The sequence below is a fragment of the Malaclemys terrapin genome, chromosome 19 (genome assembly GCF_027887155.1).
Source record: "Malaclemys terrapin pileata isolate rMalTer1 chromosome 19, rMalTer1.hap1, whole genome shotgun sequence".
Lineage (NCBI taxonomy): Eukaryota > Metazoa > Chordata > Testudines > Emydidae > Malaclemys > Malaclemys terrapin.
In genome coordinates, this window is record NC_071523.1 from 21,856,351 (window position 1) to 21,876,629 (window position 20,279).

The 20,279-nt window shown below is 43.3% G+C and overlaps 1 protein-coding gene across 2 annotated transcripts in view; it reads right to left on the reverse strand.

Moving 5' to 3' along the window:
- The window catches only part of KLHL21 (kelch like family member 21), a 38,714-nt gene that overhangs the window by 8,105 nt on the left and 10,330 nt on the right, over window positions 1-20,279 (reverse strand). For both annotated transcript variants that reach the window (XM_054009077.1, XM_054009076.1), the window contains exons 2-3: window positions 10,272-11,296; window positions 6,514-6,919 (exon numbers count right to left, since the gene is read on the reverse strand). In XM_054009077.1, the coding sequence (XP_053865052.1) occupies window positions 6,514-6,919; window positions 10,272-11,296 (1,431 nt within the window). The remainder of the gene's footprint in view (window positions 1-6,513; window positions 6,920-10,271; window positions 11,297-20,279) is intronic.

Consider the following 20,279-nt stretch of genomic DNA (forward strand, 5'->3'; position numbering starts at 1 on the left):
GTGGCTCCTATAATGCAGCATGAATGGCCAGCCCAGAAATCAATGGATCTGCGTAGCCCCGGATGCTGAAGAGCTATGGACTACGAGTGGGCTGCATCATTACGCATAGGAAGTCTCCTCACTACTTGTGAATTGGTGCTTGTGTCCAAAGAACGTGAATAGCACTTCTTTGCTTCTCCAAAGTCAAAACTGCACTTAAAAAAATAAATTCTGATTTTGAAAAGATTACCCAGTTAGTTGGGTGCAGTGAACCATACACTGGAGGCTGAATGAGCCCAGAACACCCTGGCAGTGTTTCTGCCTTCCCCTGCCTACAACCAAGTATGGGCTGGATGAATGGACTATAAGGTGAATGGAAAGCTGGCTAGATTGTTGGGCTCAATGGTTAGTGATCAATGGCTCCATGTCTAGTTGGCAGCCGGTATCAAGCGAAGTGCCCCAGGGGTCGGTCCTGGGGCCGGTTTTGTTCAACATCTTTATTAATGATCTGAATGATGGGAGATGCAGATGACACTAAACTGGGAGGAGTGGTAGATTAATTAAGTCACTCCCCTGCCCCAAGAAGTTTATAATCCAAAGGGTAGGGATAGGATACAGAGGGACCTAGACAAATTAGAGGATTGGGCCAAAAGAAATCTGATGAGGTTCAACAAGGACAAGTGTAGAGTCCTGCACTTAGGACAGAAGAATCCCATGCACTGCTACAGTCTAGGGACCGAGTGGCTAGTTTTGCAGAAAAGGACCTAGGGGTTACAGTGGACAAGAAGCTGGATATGAGTCAACAGTGTGCCCTTGTTGCCAAGAACGCTAATGGCATTTTGGGCTGTATAAGTAGGAGCATTGCCAGCAGATCGAGGGACGTGATCATTCTCCTCTATTCGGCATTGGTGAGGCCTCATCTGGAGTATTGTGTCCAGTTTTGGGCCCCACACTACAAGAAGGATGTGGAAAAATTGGAAAGAGTCCAGCGAAGGGCAACAAAAATGATTAGGGGGCTGGAGCACATGACCTATGAGGAAAGGCTGAGGGAACTGGGGTTATTTAGTCTGCAGAAGAGAAGAATGAGGGGGGGGATTTGATAGCTGCTTTCAACTACTTGAAGGGGGGTTCCAAAGAGGATGAAGCTTGGATGTTCTCAGTGGTGGCAGATGACAGAACAAGGAGCAATGGTCTCAAGTTGCAGTGGGGGAGGTTTAGGTTGGATATTAGGAAAAACTTTTTCACTAGGAGGGTGGTGAAGCACTGGAATGGGTTACCTAAGGAGGTGGTGGAATCTCCTTCCTTAGAGGTTTTTAAGGCCCGGCTTGACAAAGCCCTGGCTGGGATGATTTAGTTGGGGATTGGTCCTGCTTTGAGCAGGGGTTTGGACTAGATGACCTCCTGAGGTCCCTTCCAACCCTAATCTATGATTCCATGATTCTATGAACTGCCCCATGGTTATTCAGCCGTGCTGCCTGCCCAAGACAGAATGCAAAATTATTTGTATTACAAATAGTACCTAGAAGCACCACTGTGCTATGCTGATAATTGCAGGCCAATCCTAAACATGTTATTTAAATCTATTTATTTCAAAATGTGCACGTTTGGGTCCCACAACAGATAAACTTCCTGCAAATTTGTACCGGATAAAATAATCTGGTTTTGGTGATATGAGTGCACAAGAACATCAGTTAGAAAAATAACTGATATTCTGGGGTGACTGAAACCTCTCCCCACCTAAAATTAACCCTGAAAGGGTTGGACTGAGACTTCAGCCAGTGCCAAGTTTAGACCGGGGTGTGGGGGTGTGTGAATAAAGGCTGGAGAGAGGTCTGTAATGGAAGAACTGACAGCAGCACTATAATCCCACAAGGCTTCTTTTACCCATTCCACTCATGAGACAGGAGTGTGACAGCAACAGGTGAGGGATTATTGTGACACAGAAATGCAATTTGCTGGCATACGAATATGGAGATTACAAGGTCAGGGCAGTCACAGCAGTACTTAAAGTAAATCCAAGAAAGTCCTATCAAGAATGAAGTTGGAAGACTACCTAAGAATACAGAATCTTCTACTTAGTTCAACCACTAATTAATTTGAGCTTCCATTTTAACTGAATCAGTCTCAAGAACTAAGTTAATTGAATTTAAAGTAAAAACTATGTATATAAATTGGTATAGACTTCTTTTATTGGATAATTTAATCTCTGGTTATAAAGTCTTTTTATTAAAGTTAAAAATTTGAATGAGAGAAGAAAAGTGAGTCCAAGACAATTAGAACTGAGTATTATATTTTTCAGACATTGTTACTGATTTTCCAAGAACTACTATGTTCTTTGCAATCTACGAAAAACACTCTAGTGATGACAGAGAAAACAAGATCATCTGCTTATTCCAATCAAAGCAATAGCAACAGAGTTTGTCGAAAAAAGAGAAAGGTGAAATAAATAAGAGTCTTTGCAGACATCCCAGAGCACCACCTCTCCTGATGACCATTTGTTTAGAAGCTATCATGCTTGTAAAAGGGTCTGCTTAGTATACAGCAAAATCCAGGTTTTTGAACTATAGTTATTATTAGTTAAAAACAGGGTGGATTTATTTAAATCAATGTAATTTAAATACTTGATTTTAATCACCAAGCAGGAAACCTTGATTTAAATCAAGGATTTTAATCTTGTTTTGCATTTGTACTATAGTTATTTTCTTAAAGAAAGTTGATTCTCACTGGTTGGTAACCATTAAAACATATTTATTTGCAACTGAATATAACCTTTACACTAAATTTGGTGCATCTTTTTTGTTAACCAAGAGGATACACTATATTGATACACTTTATTTAAGCAAATATAAAGCTTAACTTGCATTTATTCAGACTCTTAAATTTTACTTTTTTTATTATGTTAGATAATTTTTTAGTTGTGATTTAGTGTCAAGCTCAATTTGAAAATTCTGATTCAATTAAGTGCACAAAAATCAGCACTAATTTTTTTATTAGTTAAGTAAAATTACCTTAAATATGCAGATACATAAGAAAAAAAAGTACATCAAAACATGTTCTGCATTTACTGATCTGTTAAAACAAAGTATTATCTGTAGTTAGTGAATTGAACTGATTGTTTCTGATTCTCATTGTCCTTCAAAATTTTGGAATTAGTTGATCTCAACCTCTCACACCCAGTATAGATTGGAAGAAGAAAAGCTTTTCTCCTTTTTCCAATGTACAATTTGTATCTTAACTTTGTCTGAACTAGTCATAGAACTGAACTATCTGAATATACCGAAACGAAAAAATATTCTTTGTGCATCTGCAGAAGATCCTACTACTGTCAAAAGCTGATTATGCACTTCAACAAACTCTGGTTATAGGTGCTTAGCCAGTGACTTCCACCAGTTTAATGGTTTAATTTTCTGTAAAACTTCAGCAGCGAACATGTGCTACTTATTATTATTTTAACTTAATATAGTTTTAATATAAATTATTGTAAGTTTAGGCCTTAACATAGGTTGTCAACTTCAATTTTAATTTTATATAAGTTTATTTTTTAAAAATAAACCTGTATTTAAACAACAACAACAACAAAACAAACAACCTCAGATTTAAAATGTAAAAAAAAATCTGATTTTTAAATATTTTAAATATCAGTTTTTATTCACCATGGTTTAAAAAACCAATGCACAAGGTACATGCTTTATAACCAGTTTCCTTAGTTTGATAGGGTTACCATATTTCAGCGAGCAAAAAAGAGGACGGGAGAAGCCCCGCCCTAGCCCTGCCCCTGCCCCTCCCACTTCCCGCCCCCCCTGACCTCCCAACCCTCCCCCCGTTCCTTGTCCCCTGACTACCCCCTCCTGGGACCCCTGCCCTTAACTGCCCCCCAGGACTATCTAAGCCTCCCTGCCTCTTGTCCCCTGACTGCCCCAACCTTTATCCACACCCCCACCCCCAGACCGACCCCTGGGACTCCCACGCTCCATCCAACCACTCCCCACCCCCTGACAGCCCCCCCCAGAACTCCCAACCCATCTAAACCCCTCTGCTCCCTGTCCCGACTGCTCCGATCCCTCTCCCCACTCCTGCCCCCTGACAGCTCCCCCCCAGAACTCCCAACCCATCTAAACCCCTCTGCTCCCTGTCCCCTGACTGCTCCGATCCCTCTCCGCACTCCTGCCCCCTGACAGCCCCCCCAGAACTCCCAACCCATCTAAACCCCTCTGCTCCCTGTCCCCTGACTGCTCCGATCCCTCTCCCCACTCCTGCCCCCTGACAGCTCCCCCCCAGAACTCCCAGCCCCCTACCCCCCCGCTCCTTGTCCCCTGACTGCCCCCTCCTGGGACCCCTGCTCCTAACTTCCCTCCAGAACCCCACCCCCTACCTAAGACTCCCTGTTCCTTGTCCCCTAACTGCCCCCTCCTAAGACCCCCCCCCAACTGCCCACCAGGACCCTACCCCCTACCTGTACCCTGACTGCCCAAAACTTTCTCCACTCCCCCCAAAAAGCCCCCCCCCGTTTCTTGACTGCCCCCTCCAGAACCTCCCTGCCCCTTCTCCTGCCCCCCTTACCCTGCTGCTCAGAACAGGGTGTTGGGCTCTGTGTGAGCCGGACACGTGGCTAAGCTCCCCAGCACAACAAAACCCGGTCCCTGGCCCTGCACAACAAAACCCGGTCCCTGGCCCGGACCGGGTTGCAGGGGAGAGCGGCCCTTGTATCAGCACAAAGTGCTCTCGCTCCCGTTTTGCTACGCTGCATGGCAGTAACCGCTCCCAGTTGCAAAAGGGGAGGGCTGCACTTTGTGCTGAGTCACTTGCTCAGAATGCAGGGCGGAGCTCCTCTCCAGCTGCTCCGGAGTCCAGCCCGGGACTTTCCTGCACCCCTCCCAGCCGCTCCGGGGGAGGGGGGAAATCCCGGACATTGTGAGTGCTTTACAAATTCCCCCCGGACGCTATTTTTAGCACAAAAAGGAGGACATGTCCGGGTAAATCCGGACGAATGGTAACCCTAAGTTTGAGCTACTTTGGGAAGCAATCTCAGAGCAGGGGTGTCTATGTAGAGGAAAGATGGTCCATGGGAGTCAGGCATTTATAAATCACACTTGTTTAATTCATTTCTACGGACCCGAAGATAATAAACAACTTAAATACACTGGGATCTCTCCTTCCACCTGTTGTATACCTCAAATAGAGCATTAATAGGAGTTTCATGTATTCAAATGAAGAGCCAAGACAACTCTTTTAGTGATACTGCTTTAAAAATCCTAAAGTTGCTGTCAAGCCACTTCTACAGAGAAGAGTTATCACAGTTTACAATGTTTATTATAATTAACAGTGCTGCATGAGGCAAATACTTCCAAGAATGAAAGTGAAAACACACTGCTTGCGTGCTGGGAGGGAAAACAGGAGCAAGAATGATTCCACATGCTTGTCTGAATAAGAACAAGACATTCCCATCTCAAGGTTGTTTCTAATATAGAAGTAACCCAAGAGGCTAGTTTTGCTGTGATGCCATATTTATAACTGTAACTAGAGTTGGTTGTAAAGAAGAGGGAGAGTTTTATTCTCACTTAATAAAGAAAAAAATCCACCTAAACTGAAAGTTAGCAACTTTGGTTAATAAGTTACCCTTTGGTCCCATGTATATGAACCTATTGCTTTGAGATTGTCCTTATAAACTATCAGAAAAATATCTCTTTTGCAGCATTTTTTGGGGGGTGGGGGGGAGGAGGTGAGGAGGAGTGAAGAAGAGGAAGAATTTTTCCTTTGCTGTGTCAGGTAATTTTCTCAGCTGCTTTTCCAATGAACCACCAATGACTTCCTACTGCTGCAGCAACCTGACAGAGGTGTGTATGGGCCAACTACTCAACCATTAGAAATTCTAAACCTTGAACTACCAGTCTGCTGAAAACAGCAAGTAAAGTTGGCTCTGCAAGCGTACAGGATGGATATTTTGATGAAAGAACCTTTTCAATATTAGTTGAATATTGAAAGAGGGAGAGGAATAACTTCAAAGAGCTGCTGGAAGCCAAGATGCTGGACTGAGCAAGAACAAATCAAAATGCAGCAAATAAAGATCATGGATACAACTTATTCCTTTAAGCAAACCCAAAGGTAATAAAACAAAATTTCTAGGGACTATTTTTAATGTACATTTGCTCACAAATGAAGACAGTACACTAGATGAAGGGTTTCAATGATGAAATGCCTTTCAGTTTATTTTTTAAGTGGGTAAGTATTTGAACCATTAGAACTCAACTCACAATGGTTTAAAAACAACAACAAACCATTTCATCTCATGTTCTCTTATCTCATTTCACATGTGCTATCTGTATTTCTATGTGTGTATTTAAAGTAATAGTAGAACTGAATTAAAAGCCAACAGAGCTCAAGGATTCTACTTTAAAGTAGATTTCTCCTCAGTCCAGATTGTAAAATTGCCTCTATTTCCCAAATTGTGGATTTAAATCCAATCCTTCTGCACTATTTCTCAAAAAATCAGTCTACCGTGGGGCGAGGTGGGGTGGAGAATACAGTATTACTTACCTTATAAAGTATATAAGTCCATTAAGAGTCACAGTTTTTGGTGCAAAAGACCACGGAGGCAGCTGTCCACAGTTCACTAGGGACCAGAGGTCAGTTTCAGGGTCATAACATTGTATAACCATGGATTCTTTGCCTGCTAGAGAGCCAATAGCAAAGAGTTTGCCACGACAAGATGTGGTGGAACAGTTGTCCATTGGGTACAACATAGGCTGCAAAGCCTCCCAGGCGTCTATGGAGTGGTCGTAACGTTCTGTGCTGTCTGAGGCTATGATATACAACAGTCCATCCAAGACTGTAGAGCTGTGGTATTCTCTTGCTTTTAACATTGGAGACACTTCTGTCCACTCATTCACACTAGAATTGTATCGCCAGACACAGTCATAGAGCCTTGACCCATCTGATCCTCCTACAGAAGAGAGCACATTTCATAAGTAAATAATTTGCAATATATCCCATTGTATGTGGGGGGTGGGGAGGAAGACAGAGGAGGGGTTTTATGTAATAACTCAGCCCTTTATTAGATATTCAAAAATGTTACTACTTTCCAATACTATAACAAATTTTGCTACTTCCCCAGCCTACTTGTTATTAAAATATTCAGGGACAGGAGGAAAATGGCAGTTTGTTTCACAACAATTTCAAGGCTAATGGTACCACTCAACCTCAAATTTATTTGGAAATTTCCAAACGAGCCTGTAAATTTGTCTCCCATTTACTCCCAGTATCTCAGAGGAGATTCACTCATGTGGTACCCAGACAAAATCTGATGCATTATCAACTCAAAACATGTATCCCACGTTTGGCTAACTCCCTGATCCTTTTCTCCCCTTCCCATTTACAACCCCCACCACACCCCTGAGGAGGGCTTGGAGCTGGTGACCCAATACAGAGCAACTTTCAACAATGATTAGCCAGCAAAGGTACTGATAAGAGTCCAACTCACACGCCTACAATAGTTGACAACTATATCCATGGAGCAAACCTAACATGCAAGCTCCATAAACTAAAGAACAACCTGAGACACCCGACCCCACTTCACTACTGCCTCATACAAAAATCTGCTTCTAAGCTTTCCCTTTACATCTCTTTTCCTCCGAGCTACAACTGTAATGTGAAATATAAAACAGTTATCCGTGCATCTTCAATGACAACAGATCCTGTGTGCAAGTACAAGACTCTTGGAAGAAGTCAGCAATCAACAAGGTGTGTAACAAAATGTTTGGCATTCAGAATTCCTTACATTGTTTTTGAATACTACCATACGTGACTTTCTTTGGATGCAGCAGTGTTAATACAAAATTATTCCGTTTTAGCACATCATCATGCTTATGACATTACTTAAATCATAAACATCCTTTTCGTTAAGTCAGAGATTGAGCTTTCTGTTCACTTAGGCATGGTTTACATACAACCTTTATCGGTATAACTATGTCTGTTCGAGGTGTGAATTTTGATGACATGGTTATACTGGTAAAAAGGTGCATCATACAGTATAGCTTCTTTCTGTTTGGGTCCCTTTACACTGGTATAACTGCACCCACACTGGGGGTGAGGGTGAGGTGGGAGGTTGCTGCTTTATACTGGTATCGTTACAGTGGCACCTGTGACAAACTGACAAGAGTCAGGGAGTACACTAGAGAAAGAAACACAACTTTTGCCCTTCAATACCATAAACACACTGCTATGCCAAGGTCAATGACTCTCAATGTCATTTAAAGTCTAGAGTATCAGAAGACTTTCTGGTATGTTTCTACTTTAAGCGTTGTGACAAGGTGGGGATTTTCCCTTGTTATGTTGTATGTGAGTCTTACTGTTGAGCCTATGTGAGTTTTACTGTTTTGCATGAATACTGCGTGTGCCTCAGTTTCCCTGTGTGCTGCACCAATACCTCGGTGGTGGGAATAGGAGTGTGTGACTTTGGCTGAGACCTCTGGGGCAGGTCAGGCTGCTCCAACTGCCCGAATACATGCTATGACCCGTGCCCTTTGTAACCTGAAACCCAGGAGGGGGATACCAGGTGAGACCAGGTGACTCTTTGTCCAGGAGGGGAGACAAAGACAAGGAGGAGGAGCAATGGGGGTGTCTGAGGGCCTGTCGCTGGAAGCTGGCAGTCTGCTTGGGTGGACTGGAAGAGGGGGAGTCCAGGGCTTCTGTCCCAGGACTCCTCAAGATGGACTTGGCTGAAAGTCACTGATTTCTGTGCTAACAAGTTCTGTTCTATGCTGTGTTCCTGTAGACTAATAAACCTTCTGTTTTACCGGCTGGCTGAGAGTCACGTCTGACTGCGGAGTTGGGATGCGGGGCCCTCTGGCTTCCCCAGGAGCCCCGCCCAGGCGGGCTCACTGCGGGAAGTGCACAGTGTGGAAGGGGATGCTGAATGCTCCAAGGTCGGATCCAGGAAGGTCGAAGCTGTGTAAGCTTCTTGCCCTGGAGACAGCAGCTCAGAGAGATGAGGCTCCCCCAGAGTCCTGACTGGCTTCATATGGAGTAGTTCCAGAGCATCGCCCGCTGACCCTGTGACAAGCGTACATGGTGTACTTCATGTTGCACCCTGTGTTACTTACTTCTCTAAATTCTGCTTTTCTTCAGTGTTCTCATCACAGCAGGAATTTCAAAACCATCTGAAATCAGACTCCTACCCTGTTGTCTTGAGCAGACAGTTGGGAAGTTACACCAACATGGGTCCTGAAATGCTCTTCTACATATTCACTAGTATTAGTCATTATGATTCAGCTGCCTGTCTGAGATCAGCTACTAAATCCATCCCAAAACGAGAATAACTACGGAAAAGGAATCCCTGTTGCAAAATTAAATCTTATATTTATGCCAAACATCTGAATAGAACTTCAGACATGGTCCATCTGTGAAAAACCAAGAACCACTGTAGGAAACCTAAATATTTTCATTACAAATTTAAACATTAATGTAACTGCAAAGTGGAAGAGTCTCCTGGACGATGGACCCCACACATTAAAAATAAAGTGTTCAGGAGGCTGCTTCTCCACACAGTCAAGTAAGTAATATATAAAATTGCATACATACTTATTTTCCTGTTCACCTCTGAGTTTCAAGCCTATTAGCAACTCAGAACAAATCTGACCCATGAAGCAGCTTATAACCCCTACCAGAACAACAAAACCATTTCGGTTTTACCCACACAGTGCTCTAGCCTGTACTTAGAACCAACTACAGAGCCCTGAAGTCTGTCACAATAAAAATGTAGACAAATACCTTTACACAGATTTGTATGCAAGCCTCCCAACAGAACGAAGTGTTACTGCACCGTGGAGATGCCAAGGGCCCTTTGAAACAGGCTGTTGGAATGCATGTCTGCTTATAACGTATGCAACACACGCGTTCAACATTTTCAGTGAAGCCCAGGAATCATTTCCCCTGGCATTTAGCATAGCAACAGAACGGTTTCTGAGTCTTTGCAAGAGACACCCTAATTACGAAAGCACATCTCACTTCAAAGAATCGTTATTCTGCGAACCTAAAACAAGCCATACTTAGTCCATCCTGGGACTAATGGCAAAGAAAAGAGGGAACTTTTTATAAAAATACTAGTGCTCTGAAAAGTCAGGGATCTCAGTTCTGGCCTCTCCTACAGCTTTGCCGAAGCCCCTTGATCTTTAAACCTAAAGTCGTTCCCCCATCCCTTGCTAGACCTGGGCTCCCTCCAGAATGATGCCCAGCTGTGGCCCTTTCCCCAGATAACACTCCCCAGGGCATCAGATCCAACGGGTCCCCGTCCTTACCTGTCACGTAGATGTCGTTGCCCAGCGCTGCTATGCTGTAGCCGCCGCCCAAGTGCTCAGGAAACTCGGCCAGGTAGCGCCAGTGCCCCGTGCGTGGGTTGTAACAATCAACGGTGACCAGCTCATCGCAATCACGGTCGCAGCCGCCAATGAGCACAAGGATCTCTGCCAGGCCGGTGGAGGGTCGTGGCCGCATGCGAGCACATGGCCCCTGGTCGTGCCGGTCATAGCGGGCAGCCTGGAAGTCGCGGGCCTCCCGGAGGAGGCGCAGGCAGGGCTGGCAGCGTGCCACCAGGGGCTCGCCCTCCACGTGCGCCAGCAGGTAGAAACGGCGCACAAAGGGCAAGCGCACATGGGCCAGGAGCTGCGGCAGCAGCGGGGCACGGGCAGCTAGATCGGCACGCACCCAACGCAGTGCCAGCTGGAAAGCAGCCTCCTCCTTGGGCACACACAGCTCATCGTCCCGCAAGTAGGAGATGAGCCGCGCCAGCGGCAGGCGCTCCAACTGCGTGCTCAGCTCACCCACATGGCGCAGCACAAAGCGGTGTGCGGCAGCTGCAAGGGCTGGGCAAGCAAAGGCCTCCGCAAAGTCCTGCATGTCCAGCGCGTTGGCCGGCTCCAGCTGCCGGGCCAGCCAAGCGCCACATGCCTCCTTTACGGCTGGGAACTGCAGTAGGTCGGCGGCACGCAGCAGCCGCTCTGCGATGTCGGGGCCCAGCTGCCCCACCCGACCAGTGTAGGCAAAGTCGAGCAGCAGCGCCAGGCACTCAGGGTCCACCCCATGTAGCCGCACCCGCTCGGCCCGGGACTCCCGCAGTGACCCACCGAACATGGCACGGAAGTAGCCAGAAGCTGCGGCTAGCACAGCTCGGTGCGCCCCAAACTCACAGCCCCCGGCCACCACTGTCACATCAAGCAGGCTCCGCTCAGAGCGCAGCGCACTCAGACCCCGCAGCAGTGCCACGGCATGTGCTGGTTCCCCTGGACCTCCGCCTCCTCCTGCCGGGCTCGGTTCCATAATATGCCTGTGGAGGAGGGAACACACAGTGGGTTAGCACGGGGCTTCTCAGGAACTCACAGCCCCTATAAGGACCAGACCCGGCCCTAACAACACGTGGCTCCCGCCCCCACCCCCTGGTCATCCACCCCCTTAACTCGTAGAGGCCCACAGGGGCCAGGCGGCCTTCAAGGGCAGAGCCCACAGGTTAGTACACCCCTCCCCCACACACTCATGTCAGAGACAGCTGCTCTAGTTTAGAATATTCCCATCAACAGGGGGAAGGGGCCTCCCTAACTGATTCCATCCCAGCAGGGAGACTCAGCTTATACAGGGCTCTGTAGAAACCACAGGGCTTTGGCAAGCTTTCCTCTGCGGTGAGGGGATTGCTTCTGGAGAACTGCTTTGTCCTCACACATGCACCAAGCAGAGCCTCACACGTGAAAATCAAGGCAGGTGAAAAGACCCGTTCTGACTTATATATATATATTTTTTAAAAGGTTGAGGATGTTCAAGATTGTTTGAAAACAGGTCTGGAGTGTAGTTTTCAGTTTATCCACACACATGGTCTCAATTTCCTACACTACAAACTTCGCTGGGGAAGAAGAAAGGTTAGCAGGATAAATGCACAGCACATGAATTTATCACTTCTACTAGTCTTTCTTGGTTTCAAATATAAGTTTTGCTCAAATGCAATGAATTTCTTTGCCTCTTTATTTCAATCCAACCCACTATCTAAAGACACTTTTGAGGACTGGTTGTTACTGTCAGAATTTAGTAAAGGAAGAAATAAACATTACAGTAAGTAAGAGTTATTTAAATGGGCACTGAAAACAAATGGACTGTTACAGAAGAAATAAGAGGTGGAATTTCTTATTCCATTTAGAGAGAGCACCTGCAATCTGTACTTGCAAAACACTGTAGTCTACAAAACTGAATATTTTACTTTACTTCACAAAATGGACAAGCTGCAAAGACAATCTCAATTACAAGATACAGTTTCCAGGGCCGCCCAGAGGATTCAGGGGGCCTGTGGCAAAGCAATTTTGGGGGCCCCTTCCATAAAAAAAAGTTGCAATACTATATTCTTGTGGGGGTCCCTGCAGGGTCTGGGGCAAATTGCCCCCCCTGCCCTCCCCTGTGCGGCCCTGACAGTTTCTCACTGAACTATAACAGTAAAGCTATGTAACTACAGGTCAGCACATATTGTTTCAGTTACTTTTATAAGCACTATGGTACTAATCATACAAGCTATAAACATTTTAACAGAATCAATTAAGAGTGCTATTTGCATGCCTCCAATAATGGCAATCCCATTACTTGACAAACCTTTAATAATAAAATACAGAAAGTCAAGCTTGACCAATCAAAGTATATTACTCATCGGTACGGCTACGTTTTAGTAATGGGTATTTTTAGTAAAAGTCAGACAAGTCATGGGTAGTAAACAAAAATTCACGGCCCATGACCTGTCCATGATTTGTACTATATACCCCTAATTAAAAATTAGAGGGGTAGCCCTGGGAGATGCTGCGGGGGCAGCATGCGGCCCAGGGGTGGGGAGGATGGCGTGGGTGGTGGTGGGGGCTCCCTACCAGTCTCTGCATGGCTTCCCGGAAGCAGTTGGCATGCCCCTGCAGCTCCTAGCAGGAGGGAAGGCCAGGGGGGCTCTGCGCACTGCCCCCGTCACAAGTGCCAGTTCCACAGCCAATGGGAGCTACGGGGACATGCCGGACACTTCCGGGGAGCCCTCACGAGGTAAGCGCCACCCCACACTGCAACCCTCTGCCCCAGCCCTGAGCCCCCTCCCACACCCAAACTACTGCTGCTGCTAGGGGCGGGAGGGGGGCCCGGTGGCCCGAGACAGCCCCAGCAGCGGCCGGTGCGGCTGTCCCAGGGGCTGCCCGAGCTGCTCGGTGGACACCATTACCACCACCTGAGAGGGGTCCCTTCTGCTGGCCACCGGACACGGAGCCAGCTGCACTGGCCGCTATGGAAGTCACAGAATCCATGACTTCCATGACAGACACACAGCCTTATTCACTGGCAAATACATTTGTTTTCTTATTTTCCACCTTCAAACCTTCCATTTCCCCCCTTTATTTGGGGATCTCTGACAATCTAGTAAGAGAGCTTTTGGAGTGCTCAGCTGCAGGTCTACAAATGGGATAATGATATAGTCTTAAGAAATAAAAAAAGGAGTTCTGTATGCATGCTACTATTTGCACTGCAAATATATGCTATAAAAATTCCTTGCTAGATTCATTCTGCAGGACAAATATTTTCACAGAACTGTAACAAAATTAAGCCTTTAAACGCCTGATGCTGCATTCTTTGTGCAGTCCAAGCACCCACTGCAGTCAGGGAAGCGAATAGCTCCGTTCACACCAGATACTCATCTACAAGGACTGCTGTGCACATGCAAGAACTAACAACCCACAGAGATTTAGTATCTTTCACAAAATGCAATGTATGGTCTTCATGGGATTAAAGGGACAAAAGTCCAGGTTAGATGCCTTGGGATGGCACAGCAACAGCTCCTTGTTCTGGCTCTAGCATCCACAACATACCTCTAATGGGAATCTACCTTAGGACATTAACAAATAACATAATTACAGCCATGTGGCAAAAAGTCTCCACAAATGAATTCCCTCACTACAAGAATTCTAAATACTACACAGACTAAGTAACAATCTAGTCTATGAAATAAGGTCTTAAAAAATATAAATATAATTACAAAGTAGCTTAGTTAGTTTACTCTTTTCTGGATCTAAGCAGGAGTATAATTATGGAACAATTTTAGGAACAATTTAAAGAAAGGAAGAAAAAGCAAAGGTTCCTCAAAAAGAAACGGTCCTCAGGTCAGGGAAACTGGATAAGCTGAACAGCCTTTAAAACATTCCTACCTACATTCCTCAAATGTGGAGACTTAGCAAGATGAATTCTGTAACGTGCTATCAAACTACTGTGCAGTATTTTCTACACTTCAGTCTTAGAAAGAGAGTCCAGATTTAAAGTTAATAAGAATAAGACTGAACTGGATTTGGGCTGTATGTTGACAGAGCAGGGTGAATTGATTTAAATCTTGTTTTGCATTTGTACTTTTTAATTATATTCCTAAAAAGTAGATTAATTGCTTGGTAAGAAATAAAACATGTGTGTTTGCAAATAGATATAATGCTTACACTAAATTTGGTACTTTCTGCTAACCAGGGGGTAAATAAATGTGTGTACATATAGTGTAAGCAATTATATAGTTTAACATGTTTATTGCAAAATGTTTGCCTTACGTTAAATGGTGAATGATGCATTTCTTATTTACGAGATGATTTTTTTTACTTGTGATTTGTGTCAAGTTTGATTTGGATGGAAAATGAAATTAAATTTAAAATGCACAAAAATGTTTTAAAATGAATAGATAAATAAAACTAGCTTAAATGTGCTGGATATATGAGAAAAAAGTAAGTATCAAAACTTGTTTGGCATTTTAAAATGATGAAACAAAGTATCTGTAGTTAGTGAACTGAACTGATTGTTTCTGGTCACTTTTGTCGATCTGGGCCCACATCCTTCAAAAATTTAGATTTAGCAGAGCTCATCATCTCATACCTCATTTTTAATCATTGATTGGAAAAGGAAAAGAAGCTTTCCTGATTTTTCAATCACAGTTGGCTTCTCAACTTTGAAAGAGCTAGTAACTGAACTGAACGGGATGAATAAACTGAAAATAAAATATACCCTCTGCACCAGCAAAAGAGGCTACTGCTATGAAAAGCTGGTTTAGCACTTAAAATCTGGTTCCAGATGCTTAGCCAGTGATTTCCTCTAGGTCAGTGGTTTGACTTTCTTTAAAACTTGGGCAACAAACGCGTACTGCCTGAACTTTAATTTAATTTAATGTAACCAATTAATAGATTTTAGTAAATTTATACTTAACACAGATTGTCAATTTCAATGTAATTTTAAATAATTTTTTAAAAATGTATTTAATTTAATAAATCTGATTTAAATAAATTTGATTTTTTTTTTTAAAAATCACTGATTTTTCCACCCTGTTTGAGAGAGCATATGTACATAAGCTTGATAATTTTATGAATACCACTACGTAGTCCTGCATTCATGCCATCTGGGGCTGGGATTTTGTCAGATATCATATGTAAGCAATATTAGGCCTGGTCAATATTTGCATAGGAGACTACCATTTGCAGCCAAAGCAAACATCCAAGTGGTGGCAGAAGCGATATGGGTGATTTAGGAAGGGTGTTCTTCCTTCTGAGTCGGCGGCTGGGGCCTAAGCTCTAAGGGGCTGTGAAACTTGTCAGCCAGAGAGGCAAACTCAAGCTCAAGCCCCTGACCACTTTTAGTCACTGAAGGCCTGTGCATTTTTTGCCCAAGTGGAGGTGTTAGCCCTGGGGTCCTGGCTAAATTCCAACTCAGATTTACTTTGTCTTTTTAAATCCTCCCATGTGTATGAAATTTGTTTTTTCTTCACTAAGAAAATTCAGCTGTCATATAATGGCTGCTGCATTCCACTCTGGCCAGTGATCCCTAGTCATACTAAATCTAAAGCATCTTGGAATCTTTCTGGATAAGAGGGTCCTATATAATGTACAGCATTAAATATATTGCTTACAGGATACAAAAGTAATTAGGATTCCTTTAAACAAACAGTATTTTAATACTAACTTATTATTACATTAAGAATTGAAATGCAGCAAAAGCACAGAAAATAATGTAAAGGAAGGAAAGTTAAGTTCCTACAGATACTAGACACTGCAAGTTAAGATACAAATAATAATAAAACCCTGCTCACATAGGAATCCTAACTGATATCAGGGCCACATTATGCTAGGCACTATCTGAACAAAGGCTGAGACAGTCTTTGTCCTGAACAGTTTACAATTTAATAGAAAAGATAAAGATGGAGAGGGGAGAGATATAACATACTAGCAGAGCGAACAATGTGATGTTCTGCAAGTGTCATGTTAGCGCCACAATATTCTTTTGGGGGTGGGGCAGAGGGTATTATTGGGAAGGAATCAGAGAGAGACAAAGGAAAGGAGAGAAGGCACTGAAGGGGGCAGGGATAAGTGAAGGGAGGAAAGGGGGGGAAGAAAGGGAGCGTGGGAGGCAGGTGGAATAAGGTTGAAGTAAAGAGACTGAAAGGAGGAAATGGACAGCTAATCAGCAAAGGGGAAAAACTTCTAGAGCATTTTGATTGAGGCGTTTGAGGTTGTTAGTTAAGAGTGGTGGGCTCATATAGGATATACTATTAAGTGGACCATATTGCAAAGTGGTTTGGGCAGAAAACCGAATCAAACATTATGTACATTTGTCTTTTTGTTGTGTTTTACATGTTTTAACATCTTAGATAGATGTCTTTAATACATTTAATGAAAGAGCCAGAAAGCCATGTCTCCTTTACACAGGAATTGTTAATCAGTCCAAAGGAGGAACAGCTGTAACATATAGAACGATGGTAACTGATAGTGGGGCATTAATGCAACAGATTCTGGCCCTGTAACAGTTTTTCTCCAGCTCCCATTTGGCAGCAGACTTGGTTTCACATTAGAAGAGATTAAATGTATTCTGGAAAAGTCTATCAGAGTAGAAGATATGATTGTGTAGAGCTGGCAAAATAGGAAATGAGACAAGTCAAACAGCAAAAACATTTTAAAATAATAGCACTGTCTCAGTATTGAACTAATCCCAAAGAACTAGAAAATTAAAAAAGAACCAGGGAGAGAAAACATCTTACAGAGTTACATACAACAGATACGCTGATAGTTTTTCTGGAAGAAATTGAACCCTGCAGAAGAAAAGCAGTGGAATTACTAAATGGGCTAGCCTGGAAAAGTAAAGTAAAAGTTTAGAAAGTGTGGTACTTCTGAGTAGACATAGACCAAGTGTCTATCTCTATAGACTATTTAACAGAGCACAATTTTGTTTCCTAATTTAAAATTGATTGTTATGTAAATAGAATTTTTTATACCTTCCTCTGGTGATTCACAGTTTACTCTATCACTCTAAGAAGATACATAAAACAATGAAAATAGCTATTGTTGTACAGCAACTAGCAGATACTGTTTTCCAGAGGTGTGCATATTCATACAAATATGATCATTGTAGTTTGCCCAAGTTCTGTTCCAGGGGAAATCCCCTTTCCCCCAAAAGATGAGAGGGGAATTCAGCCTTTATGGCTCATTCAATCATTGACCTTTCTGCAGACATTGCCAACAGAGAGACCAGTTAGTAATAAAGTTTTTTATTTTTTCCACCCTGATATCCACAGTGGGAACACTATTGTAACCCCCAGCTCTTTTGTTTCAGGCCACCATATAGACATCAAATGTGAACTGCTTTCAATGACTACCTCAGCTTCCTTTAACAGAGAAAACATATAATTTCAGGTGTAAGATGCTATCTGTTCTGAATCCTGAAATGTCAGAGAACAAACCTCAACTAATAGACAGCTGTAAGAAAAGCTGACAGTAGCAATAAATCCGAGCTGATGTTGCCAGATTTAGGATGTAATTCCATGTAGTTTATCAAGACCAGCAGCACAAACTTTCTCACCTAAAGTATACATAAAGTTAGTTGCTGTATTTGTGATGGGGCTAGGGTTAGACTCGGGCCTCTCCAATCAGCGGGCATAGCCAGTGCACTGAGGGTATTTGCAAAAAGAAGAAAGCAAAATAATGGGTTTCTTTAAAAAATGTAAGTAGGTTTTCATCATGACTGAAAAGGAATCAGTTGCCTTTTACAAACAAATATTAGGACATTTGTCACATCTCATTTCTAAATGAAGTTATTTTTCAAAAGTACTTTGGCATAAGAATGGATTCTTCATCAGTGTACAGTGACTATTGATCAAAACTCAAGTTGCACACAATGCCTTCCTTTCCTCCTTGATGATCTTACACATTACTTACTAGACTCTCACCACATGATTTCCTAAGTTCCAGGGCAAGACAAATATGCAGGTACACAGGAAAAAAGGCAGTACTGTTCCTTGCCCATAGATGGACTGGACACACAGCTATTAGCAGCAGCATTCCCAGCACTAAGTAGGTGCCGACACATTACTTTCACAGACAGGATGTGGCAAGAAAGCTAGAACAGTCTGGAATTTAAAGTGCAGAAGGCTACCATCAGACAAGCTTACTGCTCAGAATATCACATAAAATTTGAATGATACATGCAACATGACTCAGCATCCGTCTCCCATTAACATTATAATTTAGTACTACACTAATATGATTCATCTGCTCTTAAAAAAACAAAAAAAGTATGTAAGTGTTTTGAGAGAGATTGCCAAAGCTGAAGAAGTCTAAAATTAGATCTGTTCTGTTTGGTGAGCAATCAATCACATGCTTCTTGTGTGTCCCCTCTTCTCTGCCTGCCCCCTTTTACTGAACAGGCTAAGGATTCCAATGTGCAAGAAACAAACTGAGGAAGGTCAGCTCCTCATCAAACTTCAGATATAGAAAAGGAAAAACAATTCTAAAAAAACAACGAGGATCTGGTGGCACCTTAAAGACTAACAGATTTATCTGGGCATAAGCTTTCGTGTGTAAAAAACCCACTTCTAACTCTACCACTACAGGGGAAAGGGATTGACTCAGGAAAAAAAGAGCAAGAAGATTTAATTTGACACTTTGAAGAATGTCCTTCTAATGTAAAGTTTCACTGTTGAACCCTAAAGAACCTGATTTGCACCACTTTATTTTGTTGTTCACAGATTACTACCACCAGGGCATGGTTCTCAGGAGACAGGTTTGGTGAAATTTTATTATATGCCACTCGCTTTGTGTTTTTTTTTATTACAAGTAAAAGTCAAATTCTTAAAAAAAAAAAAAAACTATTGAAAACTGGGTACAGATGCTCATTATCTCCACCTAAAACAGGGGACACCAACAGATTACTGTCTTGGAAAAGAGGTATCTAGAACTACGTTAATAACTCACAAGAGTGTTCCTTAAATCCTGGATTATATTTCGGAATAAGATTTTCCTTGGCTGCCAGATGCTCATGCTCTTTACCTAACTGATTAATTTCCACAGAGACACTTTGCAGAATCTGATTTATATATATATATATATATATATATACACACACACACACACACACACACACAATTTCAGTGGGTAATACTGATTTTATTTATAAACTTTTTTTAAAAAATGTTTGTTGATTTAAATTTTCACAGTTGTGCAAAATTATGGGGAGAATCAATTAGTTAATGACAGACCCTGAGATTCAAAAAAGCTTTATAGCTGTCAAAACACAAAATGTCAAGTCACATGTCAAAATATATAAAGTAAAAATCCTTAAATGAAACTCTAGTAAGTTGTCAAGCAATACTTTTCACGCTTTGCCTGTCAATTTTAATGATCAATGGAAATATTTTTGAGCGTGTGTGTGTACAGTAACACTAAAAGAACAGGAGTACTTGTGGCACCTTAGAGACTAACAAATTTATTAGAGCATAAGCTTTCGTGGGCTACAGTCCACTTCTGCATAAGTGGGCTGTAGTCCACGAAAGCTTATGCTCTAATAAATGTGTTAGTCTCTAAGGTGCCACAAGTACTCCTGTTCTTTTTGCGGATACAGACTAACACGGCTGCTACTCTGAAACCTACAGTAACACTGACATTTACCAATAAAAACTGAATCCTTCCAACCCTACACAGCTCTATGAACAGAAAGAGCTGGGGAAGAGGGAAGGGGAGAGAAAACGAGACAGCCGTGAAGCCAGAGCTTAGGACAACTGCTCCTGTCTCACGGAGTCAGAGCGGATCTCACAGCTCTGCCCCAGGGCCCGGCCCCACCAGCCCCCAGCCTGGGCGGACAGGCGCGTACCTTTGGGCACAAGCCCCGCCGCCGCCACAGCTACTCTCGCTGCATGGAGCGCAGCAGGCGCCTGCCTCTTGCGCGGTGAGCCGGGTCCGGACCCGCTCTGAGAGAGGCGGCAGCGTCGGGGGCCCGGCCCGGCCCGGCCCGGTGGCGCG